Here is a 17,159-nt window from a genome sequence, read left to right as displayed (position 1 = left end):
ACATTGCCACCGCTTCACCGAAAGATGGCGATTGGTCGAAGAAGATGGAAAAACTTCTGCAGAATCTGTAGAACTTCTGTGGACAAAACAACACAAGAACCAGAAGGCCAGTAGGAGTACTTACAACCTTACTATTTTGCTAATAAATCTACACACATTGGCCTATCATTTCTGGGCAAAAAATATATATATATTAATAAGTTTGGTGCATGTTATACTTAGATAGGATTATTTCAAGGAAGATTTAGCTTGTTCATTTTTGATTTAAAGCCTTTTACAGTTTTGCATTCATTTCTTATAGTAGGGGGAAGCTTGTTCCAAACTGTCATTAGTTGTCATCAGTCCTCGCAATACGGAACAGGAGATGTTAATTCGTAGATGTCGAGTGGCTGTATTTAGAATGTTGGCAACTTTGTCTGGTGCTAATGAATCAACATCAAAAAACCCTCTGCTTGACACTGATGTAGCTTAGCCGTCCCTACCCAGAAACCCCAACCAACTATTGCTCAAGCTTTTTTGGTAATTGTTTGCATTAAATCAAGCTGTTTTTAAAAAAAAAAGATGCTGAGATCACTCTGCTTCTGTGCTGGTTTTGCATCAGCAAGTTTTTGTTTTAGGCCATCACAGACAAAATAATGCAGGTCCAATAGAGGCCAGAAAATAAAAAAAAAAATACGAGAAGTAATTATCTAAATTATTTGTTTGTTTAAGCTTTGTCGTTTTCAAAAATGAGCATAGAATTTGAATTAGGAGTGTTTTGTTCAGTTGTTTGAAAGTGAACTGTGTGGTCGATCCGTTTGGAGAATCCATTTCTTGTGCAACTACAATTTTTTTGGTAATATGCGACTTGTATAGATCAAACAGGTGCAAGCACTAACACTTTTCTGGCATTTGATCTTTTTTTTAAATTTAAATCTGGTGACGCAATGTTTTTTGTTGGGCCCCCACACATTATTGTATTAATATTTTTAGACGTAAACAATACATCTTTTGGAAGAAAAGAAATGTTTTGATTAAAAATTTAATTGATTGTGGAAAAAACTGTTGTTTTCAACAACCTCTGGCAACCTTGCTGGGCCTATCTGGCGGGAACGACTTTGGCTAAATCAGGAAAATTGGTTCGTTTTCGATTTCGTTTTTAGAATGGAAGGGAAGTTCAATTAATTACAGTTTTTTAAGACAATGGCGGAAGTTATGGAAGTGCAATCAACTTCTTCTCTGAAAGAACCAGCTGTTGAACCAAAGAAGTCTAAAACCGGATATGAACTTCCCTGGTAAAAACATCAATGTGTTTGTGTCTATTATGGTTTGGTTTAGTTTTGAAGTTTTCCTTGGACTGACAAAGCCTTGATAGGTTATTCCTGGTAGTTTTGCATACTTGTAGAGGCTTTTGACGCAGGGCTGGTTATCAGGATTGACAGAGCAAAGTTTCCATTTGTTGAAGTGTTGTTGCTGAAGAATTACTACCGTACATTCACTAGGTGCCGCTGAATGGAAAGCACTCTTAAAATGTGTTGCTTAAGCCCCAGAGGTGGGCAGTAGCGCGCTACTAGCGGCGCTACTTTTTTGGTAAAAGTAGCGGTAGCGGCGCTACTTTTTAGTTGGAGTAGCGGCGCTATTTTTATTCCAAAGTAGCGGGAGAGGCGCTACTTTTTTTCAGTCGCACTCCCGCTACCGCTACTTTTTAATTTAAATTGAAAAAAATGCTTGTTTTTTTGCAATACTGGTGTGGTCAAGCAGCCATATAATCGGCTTGGTTGCAAAGTTTCGTTCTTTTCTAGCTGACGTCAACTTCTTCGGCGAATATCTCCGTGTGATGAAGCCTATCTGCCAAGCTTTAGACATTCTCCAGGGCGAGTCCAAGGCATATTACGGAGTCTTGCCTCCAACCATCACGATTTGCAGGAAGAAGTTGACCGAGATCAGTGATCTTGTGACCTGTGAGGAGTTGAAAGTGAAAGTCCTTGAAGGGTTGAAGAAACGATTCAACAAGTGCTTCAACAACATGAAATGCGTTATGGCATCATGTCTTCATCCCTCCTTCAAGACGTCGTGGCTAAAATTTCTGCACTACGTTTCCATGGATGATGCTGACGCACTGCGAGAAAAAGTCAAGACAGATGTAATTCGACTGTTGCGGGAGACATCAAGCCAGGTTGATACCGAGAAGAGTGACACCAACACCAGTCATGACTTCGAGGATGTATTTTTTTGAGTGTTTGCGCCATCCCGTGAAACGTTGATGCAGAAGGAAGCAACAATAATTGTGGACGCTTTTTTTCGGACAAGAGCAAGTCCTTGAGCTTTTCGAATACCGAGTTAAAACATCTGTTCATTAAATACAACACCCCCATTCCTTCCAGTGCTGCGATGGAGAGACTTTTCTCTGTTGGAAAAGATGTGCTTAAGCGAAAGCGGGCAGGAGTTAGTGACTCTGATTTTGAAATGCTCGTGTTTTTGAAAGATGTGTAACAATAAATTTCCCTTAGAATGTGTTTTCTATAATGACGTTAAAATGACAGCGTAAACGAATGATAACATTCGTTTTCAAGGTCATTTTTGCGTCACTACGGACTTGAGTGTTTCCTAGTGTCATTTTAGACAAAAGTAGCGGAAGAAGTAGCGGTAGCGCGCGCTACTTTGGCCCGAGTAGCGGTAGCGGGTAGCGTGCTACTTTTGTAAATTGGTAGCGGGTAGCGTGCTACTTTGAAAGTAGCAGGTGCCCACCTCTGTTAAGCGCACACCTCGAAAGTCGAACCATCACCGCGTGAACTTGAGTTTGAGTGCGTAACCACTGAGCAATGACAGTAGAGAGTTTGTTTTGAACAGTATGACTTTAAACTTTGACACAATGTCAACAGTCAACAGTGTTAGATGGAAAAGGAATGCCAAATGAATGGAAGATGAGTGTGGTGATACCCATCTTCAAGGGAAAGGGTGATGTAATGGATTGTGGGTCATATAGGGGAATAAAACTGTTGGAGCATGCAATGAAGGTAGTGGAAAGGGTGTTGGAGAATAGAATACGATCTGTGGTGAAGCTGGACGAGATGCAGTGTGGATTTATGCCTGGGAAGGGAACGACAAATGCTATTTTTATTTTGAGAAGGTTGCAAGAGGAATATCGGGACAAGGGTAAGAACTTGTACATGTGTTTCGTGGACATGGAAAAGGCGTTTGATAGAGTTCCAAGAAGAGTGATGGAATGGGCAATGAGAAAAAAAGTAATGCCAGAAGCTCTCGTTCAAGCCGTAATGGGTCTTTACGACGGTGCAAGGACGAGAGTTTGCGTTGGATCTGCCCTCTCAGATGAGTTTTCGGTGAAGGTCGGTGTACACCAGGGTTCTGTCCTCTCTCCTCTAATCTTTGCCATTGTGATTGATGTGATTACCGAATGTGTAAGAGAAGATTCATTAATGGAGATACTGTACGCCGATGATTTGGTTTTGTTGAGTGACACAATGGAAGATCTGAGAGGGAAATTTGAGAAGTGGAAGGAGTCGTTTGAATGTAAAGGTATGCGTGTGAACATCAAAAAGACAAAGGTCGTAATAAGCGGAACGGAAGGGGAAATCACAATGAGCAAAATTGACCCATGTGGCGTCTGCGGAAGAAGAGTGATGGCAAATTCTGTTACATGTACGAAATGCAAGAAATGGGTGCATGGAAGATGTGCAAAGATGAAGAGAGTGACATGCAGATCTGGAGATGGTTTTGAATGTGAAAGATGCAAGAAGATTGAGGAAGGAATGATTGGTCCTGTTGAAAAGCTGAATGATGAAGTTGAATCAGTAAATGCCTTTTGCTATCTAGGAGATAGATTGAATGCCAGTGGTGGTTGTGAAGCGGCAGTGACTGCAAGAGGAAGGTTTGGTTGGGTGAAATTCAGAGAGTGTCGAGAGTTGTTATGTGGTAGAAGATTTCCGTTGAAAATGAGAGGAAGAATTTATACTAGTTGTGTGAGATCTGCAATGCTGTACGGAAGTGAGACATGGTGCTTACGGGAAAACGAATTGGCGATTTTAAGAAGAACTGAGAGAGCGATGGTGAGAGCAATGTGTGGTGTAAAGCTGATGGACAAAAGGAATACCGAAGAACTTATGAGCTTGCTTGGGTTGAATGAGAGTGTTGATAAGTTGGCAAAAGCGAATGGAGTGAGGTGGTATGGGCATGTTTTGAGAAGGGATGAAGATGATGTTTTGAGAAGAGCGCTGGAGTTGCGAGTGGAGGGTCGGAGAAAACAAGGAAGACCAAAGAAAACATGGAAAAAGCAAGTTGAGGAAGAAAGCAGCAAGGTGGGCTTGACAAGAGAGGACGCGTTAGACAGATCGATGTGGAGGCAGGGTGTGAAGACGATTGCGGCACTTGGAGGTGAATCCGGCCACCCTCGGTAACGGGGACATCACCGGATAAAAACTGGACTACTACTACTACAATGCTGTTAAAAAACCTTTTCTGTAGGCTATTAATCTTTGTCAATGTTGTACAAACAAGTTTCAGCGTGGGACTAACTGTATTTCTCCTTGTTTTTATTTGCAAAATTTGGTAATACCCTAAATATGGACTTCACATTAGGCCAGCAACTTCACACAATTGATAAAATCTGGTTGCTATAGATGTACCGTAGTAACTGCACAATGGTTAATCAACAGAAACTCTAATATGCCATTCTTCAGTACAAGAGTGAGAACTTCTATGGTAAAAATTTTTGTACTATAAATTGTGCGATTTCCATCAAATTCAGTACGGTAACTACTGACAAAAGACCTTAACAATCTGTTTCACCGTTATTAGTGTCACCAGCAGGTACGGTACTTATCTAAATAGAATATTTTTGAATTGAAAGCAACAAAACATTCATGCAACAGGTATGAGTACTCACTGCTCAGCAACCTTTGAAGGAAGGTGTGAGTTCAGCTGCTGTGTGTTGATGTCTGAAAAGCATTTATGTAATTGGGGGAGGTTAGAGTATCTGGGATTTGAATAAGTACCTTTTAGTGATCCTAATAAGCATGAAACAGGCTGTTAAGGATTTTAGTGACTAGTAACTGAAGTGGATATAATTTGCTCTGCTTGGCATTGAGCACTTTTTGTAGTATTATATAGCATACCGGTATTTAATTGTGCGATTTGTATAGGTAAAAGAGGCAACTATATTATTGATGCAAGTGTCAACAACCAAGTATGCAACTAATTGTAGAAACTGTTGTGGATGTTTATTCTTATTTGAAATAACTATCAAGTCTTAAAGAATGCTATTTTGTTGCAGGGTGGAGAAATATCGTCCAACAAATCTTTCACAAGTGGTCGGGAATGAATCAACTGTCAGTCGATTAAGTGTTTTTGCTCATGAAGGAAATGTTCCAAACATAATCATTGCAGGTCCACCCGGGGCAGGAAAAACAACCAGCATCTTGTGCCTTGCACAAACTATGTTGGGATCAAATTACAAATCGGCCGTCCTGGAACTCAATGCTTCAAATGATCGGTGAGTTTTTAAAATAATCAATGTACTTGATCATATCTTGTCGCTTTCAGTCTATACAATTCTGTGGAGCTAAAATTTGATTTCACTTGCAATGTTTAGTGGCATTGATGTTGTGCGAAACAAAATAAAGATGTTTGCTCAGAAGAAAGTAACCCTCCCTAAAGGAAAACATAAAATAATAATTCTTGATGAAGCTGACAGCATGACCAGCGGAGCGCAGCAAGCTTTGAGAAGGTTTGTTTATGATATTTAGATTTGTTTTTTGTAATGTTAGAAATTGTTATACAGTAGAATTCGCCTATAACGGCACCTCTAGAGGATTGCAAAAACTGACGTTATAGCCGAATTGACGTTATAGATGAACTACCGCAAACTATTCCAAAACTGTGTTTTGATTAAAGAAAGAGGTGTATAATCCGGTCAGGTTTACTGTGTAGTGTGTACCATCAAACTGACAAAAGTCACGCAGAAAATACAGTAAACAAAGAAACTGTTTAAAAAAAACCTACAGCAAAAGGTGGGTCTGCTACTGAGTCTGATTCGATGAGTTCCTAACCTCTAACCCTAAAACGGCAATAATAATTAGGCTACAGTACCCGATAATTTAAAAAAAAAAAATTTAAATCCCCCGTTAAGGGATCGGACTCACCGAAACGGGCCATTCCGGCGAAAGGTAGCCTACAGGAAATTTGCGCAATACAGCTCGTTAAATACAGTAGTAGAGAAGTTCATTGTTTATTAGCAAAAAAGGCATTGATCTTCAGCTGTTTCGGTTTTGAGCTGCTTTTTACACGTGATAGTTTTTCACGCGGGAAAAAAGTTAATTCATTTAATTAAAGTCCCTGCTGCAAACGACGTAGCAAAATAAAGGGAAGACATTTTGCAAGCAGCAGCGCTAACTGGATTAACAGACTGACCGTTCGTGGTGAAGGTGATGGCTTAAAGTGACGTTATAAACGAACAAAAGACGTCTGGGGACCAATAAAGGGAGCTGTTACATGCGAATTGACGTTATAGGCGATGCTGTTGTAGCCGAACTTCAATGTACGTAAAAGATAGGAATTCTGCCGGGACCGAGCGAAATGTGACGTAATAGGCGAATTCTACTGTAATTGTGATTATTTTTGTCATTAAAAGATATTGGTGTTTTAAAACAATGAAAGGTGCTGAAAAAAAATTCACAAAAGGTTCTTATACTGGAGTTCAGTAAAAGTATTTTTTTCCACAGTTTTATAAAAAGTAATCCGGTTTCTGTGTTTTATTTTCACTTAATCAACAACAGAACAATGGAAATATACAGCAAGACAACCAGGTTCGCCCTCGCTTGCAACCAATCTGATAAGATCATTGAACCTATCCAATCACGTTGCGCGATCTTACGCTATAGCAAACTTTCTGATACCCAGGTAAGTTACACAACATTTGCATGCTGTGACTATGACTAGTAGAAAACTTCTTGAACAAAAGATCGTAGAGTTATCTTTAATTTGTAATAACTCTGTGTTATTTGATCCGCTGTAACGGACATAAGCCTGCGTGCGCGTCGCGTAAATGTCAGTCCTCGAAATTAGCGACGGCACACGGCAATTGCCGTGGTAAATGCCGCCGCAAACGTCATAATGGCCATTGTGCTACGGCAATAAAAATGCCGTCGCAAAATGAGCAAAATTATTCGGACAAAAATTGTTCAAAATTTCTTCCTGTTTGATTTACTCGCAGCGGGAGTTTAATCAGCAGAAACATCGCACCAAGACCTCACCTCGGACTATTTTACTTGCTGTGAACACACACACAGTCTTCGAAATTAGCACATTTTTACTTCGCAAAAACGTTGACGAGGCCAAGCGGCAAAAGTTGAAATTGCCTCGGCAATTGCTGTGAACGTTTACGAAAAAATTGTACCAAAACATGTAAAACGAGAAGAGAAAAAAATAATCGAATAGTCTATCACGACCGCACTGTTTGATTTGTTGTGATATAATAATACCAAAAGTAGCGATAAAGCGAGCAACGCGATACGCACGCTGTTACGGTAATTCATGTGAAATAACTCAGAGGGAAAAGTAAGTTAATTTTGGGTTGATTCAGCGTTCGAGTCAGCACAAATCGATTTAATTTTCCCAGTGAATTATATCGCGTAACAACAATGCCCAATAAGAAATTTACGTTTGTTTTACATTAATTCGACATCTAGCGACGTTAAATTATCATGACATAACGTTAATTGCTCAATCAGGTAGGCTACCGATAACAAATCAATAGCTCCCTGCGAGAAGATTGCCTCGATTTACGTATACAGTACACTAACATAATTTCAGCACAATTAGGATACTGCGAGCAACACAAAGTCTGTTGGATAAAGAACTAGTCAGAATCGGAATCATCGGAGGATGAGGTTGTCGCCTCGTCACTGGAATACTTGAAGACGCAAAACTGCCCGTTAATGAATGCGCGATGCCATATGATCGGAAGCATTACTTTTCTTTAATGCCGAAGAACCATTTATCCAATTTTGTACCACTTTTTATATTCGCAACGACACCGGTCAACAATAAGCATTCGATAAAAGAATAACTTTTGCGTAACAATTAAGCCAGTATTTATAAGGTTGCAAACTTTTTACAGTTCACAAGAGCATTGTCAGCGCATAAAATAGCGTGCGTGCTGCTCTGGGCTACCGCCGTGTGACACACGATGATGAAGAAGCACATAAAATTTCGTTTGATTAAAGCATACGGCAATTGCCGCCGCAATCCAAGGTTTGTTGATTTGGCGACGGCAATGTTTTTGCCGTCGTAGATGGAAGCTAATTTCGAGGGCTGAAATGTACATATTTTTGTACAAAGATAGTTTTGAATGGCAAGCTACTTTTCATGTTAACATTTTACGGTGAATAGATATTAAAGAGAATAATGGAGGTGATCGATAAGGAGAATGTGCGGTACACAGATGATGGTCTTGAAGCGATCATATTCACAGCGCAGGGAGACATGAGACAGGTTTGCAAATCAGTCATCTATGTCGGAAAGCACTTCTTGCGTTTCGACCAAATGCTTGTGTGACCTTCCTACGATGTTGTCCAATGGCGATTGTTTAATAATATAGCTCCCGGTTTCAGGCGTTGAACAATCTCCAGTCAACTTACCAAGGGTTCGGTTTTGTGAATGGAGAGAACGTGTTCAAAGTCTGCGATGAACCTCATCCCTTGCTGATCAAGAACATGTTGGACCATTGTGTCAAGGGGGACTTCGATGAGGTGGTTAGCTGAATATTTACACTCGCTGGCATTTGTAGCTGAAAATTTGGTTGTTTATTTACTTACGATATAGTTTATTCCAGTAGAAGAGCGGATGTGTACAGACAGAGATGGGCTTGATCTAAGATCACTTTTTTTGTGTGATCTGAAGAACAATGAGATCAGGATCACTTTAAAATTAGAGTTTACTTACAAGATAGAGGCATTTTTATAGAACTCGTACTGTGCAAAGTAATTTGTGGCGATTACTAACATTAAGCCACTGTTAATATGATATGTGTGCAAGAAAAGTCGATTTAAAGTTTCAGTAATTTGGTCAGTGTTGCCATTTTTAAAATTAAATTTTTTTTCTGACTTAATAAATAAGTCAACTTCCGTATATAGTTTATGTTGACGTTTGATAAAAAATGATTCAACATTGTTATAATTCTGTTTTGTGAATTTAACAAAAAAATTTGCTTTCGGCCTAGTTTTAGATTTTCAAAAATTTAGAATGGCGTTGACAAAAAAACTGGGCTCTATAGCCCGCTTTGATTATGTAAAGTGGTTGCAGCAAGTGATTGCAGCAAATCGACCAAACCAAGAATTGCTTAAGATCTGAGTATGAACAAATATATTAAATGAGAAAATACCTCTTTTTTGTATACTGTAGCTTTTGCATTTTTGTTTGGAGCGGTTCACCTGACCGTAGGGCGTAGATCTAATGTTTTTGATACCGGTAATAGACAACAGTATCAAGGTTTCCAGATAGGTAAATGGTGCAATACACGTTGACGTTGATATAAAGCTTCCAATATGAACCAGACAAAATGGTGAAAAATGATGCAGTTCAAAGGTTTTCTTTATTATCAAACAGCACAAAACTAATTGCAAATTTTGTGACTTTCAGCAGTTAGCAATACCAACTACCTTTAACCAGGTTGCTTATAGTGAATAGTGATATCCGGTTTTTGTTTGCAACATCATTAATCAAAATCTTCATTTTTTCAAGTTTAGAAAAAGTGATCTTGATCTTCAAGATCACGAAAACTGGTGATCTTTTCCATCTCTGTAGTACAGATCATCATGTAACACTAGCGCTTACTGCTTACTGACGACCAGTGGCGTTGACAGGGGACTAGTTTGGGACCCCGAATGATTTTAGGAGGCTCGGGAACTTGTAGAAACCCACCGCGTTTTCTTTGGAATGTCTCGATTGGTCGCCAACCACCGGTACTAATGTTTGACTGCTTTTTAAACCACTGTGCATACGGTTTTAGGCTTATAAGGTCATCCATCATTTGTGGAGCATGGGATATTCCCCGGATGACATCATTTCCAACATCTTTCGCGTGGTGAAGACGCACGACATGGGGGAGTACCTGAAGCTTGAATACATCAGACACATCGCCCAAACCCACATGAGAGTTGTGCAAGGCGTCAACTCTCTTCTGCAGCTTTCGGCGCTACTGGCAAGACTTTGTCAAACCTCCTCCAATCAATCGACCACGTGATGGGGGTTGCGCTTTCTTGTCGGTTGAGTTCAACCCCAGCTGAAGTATTTTTTTTAAATTGTGGTTAGACTTTGCAGGGAAATTGACTTTCTAAACAATTAACACTGTCACTTCGTTTCGTGTTCCCCTCATGCATTCTCCACGGGGCATGAGCAACAGCTGTTACAAAATGCTTATACACTACAGCTACGTATTTGAAGTATTTTCATGTTTGAAATGTTTTTCCGCGCCCGGCGATACTGAGCATGTAGAAATTCAAGAACAACATCCATTGAAACTGCACCCTGTCAATCTCGCTAACGGGCCTGCATCAGTGGTTCAAGCATGCAAAACTGCCAGGATTAGGCTTTTCTTAGTCGGAGGGCAGGCATCTCCACAATTCATCCTCGTTACGAGAATGGCACAAGTACAGTCGCTTCATCGCATCTACTGTATTTTTGCTGCTATCCCTTTTCTGAAAACAACGGCTTTATTATAAATAGTTTCTGCATTGCTGGTTGTAAAGAGTTGAACAAAAGGAGGTTTTAATAAAATTTATTTCTAAAGATATATTAGTTTTCAAAGAAAATGTTTTATGACCAAATAAGTACACAAACATACAACAGAATCACAATACACAGGATTGTTACAGAAACGTTTTGCTCAAATAGGTTGGGTGGAAAGCCACTTGACGGTGGGTAAGTAGTTTTGTGAGCATTACAAAAGCTACCACCCGGAAATTTTTTTTATAGCATATCAGCAACTTCGTTGGGAAATCTAGGTCGCACGGAAGCGACTGTGTTTCCATAATCCCACCACATACGCTTTTGTGTAGCTAAATATAACCATAAAAAAGCATTAACAAGAAAACATTGCAAACGGCTGTCGATTTGAGACTATTCAAATATCATATAACACCTTTTTTGCCTATTCCCTAAACCCCCCCTCTAGCACGCTAAATATGAAATTTGCCGCCAACGTATGTTTCTTTGTAACGGTGTCGTGTGATATTTGAACATTTATATTTTTGCTCTACTTTAAACAAAGACAACGTTGGCAACACTAGACGAGGTGGGCTGGTTTGGCTCTGGCCTTCTGCACGGCTTGTTGGCGTTTCCTCCTATCCGCTATGTTAGTGTTGATGCTGTGCTTGAGAGCAGGAAGACTGACTTTGTCTGACGTGCTTGAAACAGACCTGCATGATGGCACAGTTGATGAGGCAACTATAATCTAATAACAGCGGCCATTGTTTTGTATTTGTCATAGTCACAACACACACTGCTATACATTCGCCCAGGTAGGCAGCATCCCTAACAGTGTAGAATGTTATTACTCCAATTTCACTCCCACGCTGCTAAGCAGATGCGAAATTGAGTAACTATTTGTACCAGGTTTTGATATAAATCGAACCCAAATTTCAGCATTACCCTCAGCGAAGGGAACAGTGCCAGTACGTTAAACACAAGTACGTACGTAATGAGAATAGTCATTGGAAGCACAATACTGGCTAATTTTCTACAAAAAATATGTTTGCCCGGAGAACCTAACTAATCGCCGTCACATAAATCATCAATTATGTGCGCACTCAGCTAGTTATATGACGGTCGTTGAATCAACGGAAAGAATTATATTGATAGCTGGGTAATAAGTTTAGTGCCTCTGGTGAGTAGCTGATGTTTTAATTTCATTATGTAGCCTGGACTGAAAACTCACTGAGCAGAATTATGAAGAGGAAGGTTTTGCTTCAACGACACTTTAGGTAGTTTCATCGGTTCTTCGCTCCTGCAACGAATAAAGATTGTTAGAATGTCCCAGAGTGATAGTCCCAAGCAGTGATACCCGTGATTACTCTTACGGCGTACAAATGTTAAGATCGTTTAGTTACTATTCCTTACTTGGCCTCAAACCGAAGCTTGGCACTCCTGTTGACCTTCCCCGAATAGAGCAAATCCTTGAGGTCGGACTTCAAGAGTTGATTCTCCTCACTTTGTCTGGCGCTTAACTGCGAGACAATGAGTTGAAATACCACGATGCCTTAGCATAAGTAATTAAACCATTTAGCAACAAATCCCTGGTCTTTGCCAGCCAAAATCATCGAGACTAGAGGCTCTGCCTTATTTCCGCCCATTGTGCTACGGTTTGTACCAGCAAGCCACACCCCCAACGCGTGGAGGCTAGCGCCTTCATTGGTGCATTTCATAAATCATTTATAAAATTAAAAATGATTTATTTCAACAAGATAGGCTTTCCACACAATCTTCAGCATCAAATGTGAAATGAAAGAAAGTGTTTGCTCACCCTGTGCAAGTACTTGATTATGACCTCACATTCATCAATGGTGGGGGATCGTGGCTCAGCATCCGGGTCACTATGGACCTATATATAAATATAGATATCTTGCATCACACTCGGTGGCAGCTAACATTTTTGTTACATCTTCAACAACGTAACCTCACCGCGGCAGCTGGAAAGCTCCGGCTGATTGTCAATCAGTGAGAATATGGTTGGAAAACCTTACAAATCTCACCTCAACGCAGAAATACTTTTCTTAGTGTTTAAAAGTCAATACTAGACTTTAGTGCTTGGTTATTTAAAAATACACAACTTAAACGTAACTGGAGATTTCGACCTTAAGGTCTCCTCAATGCAGTAAATCGTACAGTAGGCAGGAATAAGTAATTCAGCGTGGTGATTTTTTCATTTGTGGTACGCAAGGAACCACATTTGGATACTTCCACCCATCTTGCCAGAGTGCTCAAACTACTGGAGCGGTGAGCTATGCGTTAACCCTAACTTAAAGGTAAGTATTGTTAGAGTTGCAAAAGAAGCTAAAAAGTCACTGAAGAACCTGTGTTAACCTGAATTAACTTTTACAGCCCCGTCAAACAAACACAACAAATAACGCAAAATTTATGCTAGAAAAGCACAAGTGCCAACCACCCCCCTTTTGGGCTATTTTATCTAGTGACCTTGAGTGGGTTAAGTGTCGCCCCAAATGGCAGAGGGCGCTGCCCATCATCAACCAGGAGGTAGGAGGACTCTTGCAAGTGGGAGCCCTGACCAGCCATCATCTCCTCAGCATCCGTGGACTCGGGAGAAAAGATACTTTCGTTGGTGGTGGACGCGACTGATTGGTTTTTGACGTTAGACGATTTTCTAAAACACAAATCCTCACAATAGTAATTCATTACAAACAATGCACGTAGATGTACACCAACATCACACCATGTTGGCCTACACTACTAAAGCTAGTACTTGCATGCTGATGAAGCAAATAGGCTACTTTGTAACCATGACCAATTGAAGATTTGATGATAGGCCATACGTACAGGGATTGCAAGGGCCGGTCAATTAATATAACTCTGAGAACACGCCAGCAAGTTTACAGCCTCACAAGTAGGAAGGTTGACGATCCGGACTTTAGGTTCGACGCAAGTCCACTAGAACGCTTTTTATGTCCTTCATCTTTCTTGCTTCGGTTCCAATACAATCGGATAACCTCACACAACCAACCTCAGGTCCACTTTTATGAAGCGAAATCGCCAAGGTCTGTTTAACATCCTTGCTACCGGAAACATCGTGAATCTGGGATGGTAAAATGATAAACCCTCGGCTTCAGAGGCTCATAAGACGACGGCACAAATGAAGTAGACAGCCTGATCATCTCACCTTCGTCTACTCTGCACTTGCAAAGCATGCTGAAGCAGAGTGTTGCGACCATGAGCATTTTTAAGAGCGACTTGGAGGTCTTTGACTTCTTCTTGGAGGAGGATGCTCTGAATGTCTCCAACTGCAAAGGTTTAATATTAACGCAATATAGCTCAGTTTGTTACCCAACAAATAGACGATGACTGGAGTCTGATTAACAATGTTAACCTCAGACAATTAAGGAATTTAAGGCATATAGCAAGAAGCACTCGTTGGAAAATTTAATGTTGACTGGAATGGTGCAAGGCAAAGGGGCGACAAAAACGAAATTTTTTGACAATATCAAGCAAATTACAGGGATAAAAAATATGCCAGAAGTACTAGCAAAAACAGAGCAAATGGAGGGAGTTCATATGGAAGGACACAGCTGATCAAATACTGTATGATCAATCTGTTGAAGAAGAAGAAGCTCAGTTTGTTTCACAGAGAAAAATAACTCCTGCCAAACATAGCAGAGGTCCAGAAAAAAGATCCATAGAGATGAAATATTGCTTGGGGTGACTTGTACTTCTATGCAAATGTGTATTTGACAAGTGATGTAGAAGCACAGGCGAAGATGTTAACAACAAACGGAAGCTTTACTTAGTCAAGGAATTTCGGGCCAATGTTTGTCCTTCACCAAAGATAGATGAACCGCCACTTGTGCTTCTGTGTCTGCAAGCGTGGTTGATTGGTCATGTCAAGATTAATTTTTGGGTCAGGTGTACGTCGGAAGGCGTGCACCGATGCATAGCGCTCAAGTCCGCTTTCCCGCAATGCAGGATAAAGATAATAAAACAAAAAACAAATTTTAGCAACATGACCAATCACGTTATTACAATTAAAAACCTCACGAAGCAAACACGGGAAGCAACCGAAGATGTCAGCAGCAGTGTGGCTGTGCTATGGTGGAATAAGAATAACACACAGGATGGTACAAGCTGGTGTTCAGTAAAACTGTGTTAGAAATATGGGTCAGCCAAAAAATGAAACCTCCATGAACAATCTGGGCACGTTTGAAGTACCTAGTTAGCGAACCACGGTTTTTACATCGATTCAACGTCTGCAAATAGCTAATTTGCTAACTGGGTACTTAAAAGTGCTCTGGCGCAGAGGCGCTAATTGTCATAGCAACGTTTCAAGTGGCGTTCAACAAGAAAGCGATAGACTCCACTTTGAACTTTCTATCCCGCAAGCACACAACACAATGCCTCATAGATAAACTAATTGCTGTCACGGTTGAAAACGCAAAAACAACTTAATTGTAAGAATCCGTGAAAGATTGGAATGAATGTTGATTGGCAAGAACACCATGAAACAAACTCAACCATAAATTCAATACTGGACCTCAAACCGCATTGAGTTGGAAACATTGTAAACAGATAAAACCATTGATATAAAAGATAAGATTTGTCCTCCCCGATAACTCAGTTGGTTAGCGCATGACTTCGTGAACGAAGAAGCTTCAAGATCAAGCAATGCTAGTTCGACTCTAGGGGTGTGTGCTTGAGCAATGCATTCTAAGGACTGGTCTCCATTCAGCAGCACCTAGTGAATGAAATAATTCTCCGGCAACAACACTTCAACAATCGGAAACCTCAATCTGTCAATCTCAGTAACCGGTCCTGCGTCAAGAGCCTCTACAAATATGCGAAACTACCAGGAATAACCTAGCAAGGTTTTGTCAGTCAGAGGATAAAGATTCAAAACCAACCAATAAGACAATGCATTTATATACAATGCCAACTTATTAACCAATGCAGCAAATACCGGTTTCATTGTCATCTCCTCGATGCACACCAGCGGAGGTTTCCCTGTCACCTGCAAATTAACACTTTCAACTAAAACACTTTTTGAGTAAATTTCAAGACAAGCAATGTTCTGGTTCACAAAACCAATATTTAAACAAAAATACACTAAAATAAAGCAGAAGTACAGGAAAGCATATAATTGGATTTAAAAAATATCATAAAATCGTGTATGTGAAATTTTTGTGCATCGTATTTCATTTTCTTTTAAAATTGTAAGCACAAAATACATCACATTTTTCAGTCTTTACCTAAACTACACACGTATTAACCCTTTATGATCCAGTGGTTAACTGATTAAACAAAATAAGTTCAATAGTTTGACTTTTGGATGATATTCATCATTATCATCATGAATTTTAATTCTTAAACTGAGTGAAAAAATAAAGCACACAAAGCATTCGAGTTGTAATGATGTAACTGTTGTAATGTAATAACTGCAGCAATGGCTTGATGCAGCATTTTTTTGCATTTGATATAAGTTAACTCCATCCATGCTAATAACTCCATGTTACAAAAGTACAAAGATGAAAATTAAATATTATAAACACAGCAATACAATATACTAAAAGAAAGCAAACTTACTTTGGCTTGAACCAGAATTTTTTCCCATCACAAACTTGAAATGAAGATCTAAAAAGACATACAGTATATGATATATTGCTTGATTTCAAAGGCAATACATCATCAAGCAACAATGAAACAAAGTGATTTTAAATCAACAAACCTTTGTTCTCTTGCTTCAAACAATTTATTTCTTCATGCAGCTTCTTCAAAGTATCAGCATGTTGTTGCTGTAAAAACTTGACACTTTTATTGTAATACAGCAGTCGCTGTTGTTCGCCAGTCGACAAGTTCTCAAGGATTTGAATGTCCATGGGTGCAGAAGTTTGTCCTGCCTCACTGACGTGATCCCCAGTTGGGATCAACTTACCTCCAGGGGCAGGAAGAGCTTGTAAACGATCTCTTAAAAATGGTTTTGGGTATCTTGACCGATCAAGCGTGGAAACGCGAGACCAAGATGGTAGATTTCCTAATGGGGGTAGAGCACTAGATGACATTTTCAAATCTATCGAGATTTCATTGAGGCAACTTTAAAACTTTCAATGCCTTACATCATTTGTTCCTTTTAGCCAAACACCATTTTATTACACATTACAAAACCTGTAATAATGCAAGCAAAAAAATTGTAGGCCATTATAATGGTGAAATATTTCCTCAAAAAATTTTCTTTACAGATGTGTTACTTGTTACAGTAAGTGATGGTTACATAGTTCCTACATTGGCAAGACCTTTGATGCATGTATAGACCTAAAGAAAATTTCTTTCCTACTAGGTCTAGTTGCATTGACAACATCTAAAAAGTGCAGCTGCTCACAGTTTTTTGGCTTTGATTTCAATTTAAAACACAATAAATGCATTAAAAAAGTTTCCGTTCAGCTAGCTTA

The 17,159-nt window shown here is 39.7% G+C and overlaps 2 protein-coding genes across 2 annotated transcripts; one reads left to right on the top strand and one right to left on the bottom strand.

Moving 5' to 3' along the window:
- The first annotated feature begins 1,087 nt into the window (after window positions 1-1,087).
- On the top strand, window positions 1,088-11,161 carry LOC145775298 (replication factor C subunit 2-like). Its single transcript, XM_082586562.1, has 7 exons — window positions 1,088-1,274; window positions 5,270-5,488; window positions 5,588-5,722; window positions 6,771-6,894; window positions 8,386-8,487; window positions 8,607-8,744; window positions 10,004-11,161. Exons 1-7 carry the CDS (start codon window positions 1,183-1,185, stop codon window positions 10,235-10,237), a joined length of 1,044 nt encoding a protein of 347 aa, XP_082442688.1. The 5' UTR covers window positions 1,088-1,182; the 3' UTR covers window positions 10,238-11,161.
- Window positions 11,162-11,267: 106 nt separating this feature from the next.
- LOC145775297 (coiled-coil domain-containing protein 74B-like) lies at window positions 11,268-16,871 on the bottom strand. Its single transcript, XM_082586561.1, has 9 exons — window positions 16,439-16,871; window positions 16,297-16,344; window positions 15,674-15,724; window positions 13,886-14,006; window positions 13,186-13,372; window positions 12,515-12,592; window positions 12,112-12,218; window positions 11,930-11,998; window positions 11,268-11,411 (listed from the first exon to the last, which is right to left on the bottom strand). Exons 1-9 carry the CDS (start codon window positions 16,770-16,772, stop codon window positions 11,279-11,281), a joined length of 1,128 nt encoding a protein of 375 aa, XP_082442687.1. The 5' UTR covers window positions 16,773-16,871; the 3' UTR covers window positions 11,268-11,278.
- Window positions 16,872-17,159: the final 288 nt, after the last annotated feature.

Source organism: Aplidium turbinatum, chromosome 8, assembly GCF_918807975.1.
Source record: "Aplidium turbinatum chromosome 8, kaAplTurb1.1, whole genome shotgun sequence".
Classification (NCBI taxonomy): Eukaryota; Metazoa; Chordata; class Ascidiacea; order Aplousobranchia; family Polyclinidae; genus Aplidium; species Aplidium turbinatum.
The sequence above is the reverse complement of the archived record's forward strand: the minus strand, read 5'-3'. Positions and strand labels throughout refer to the sequence as shown.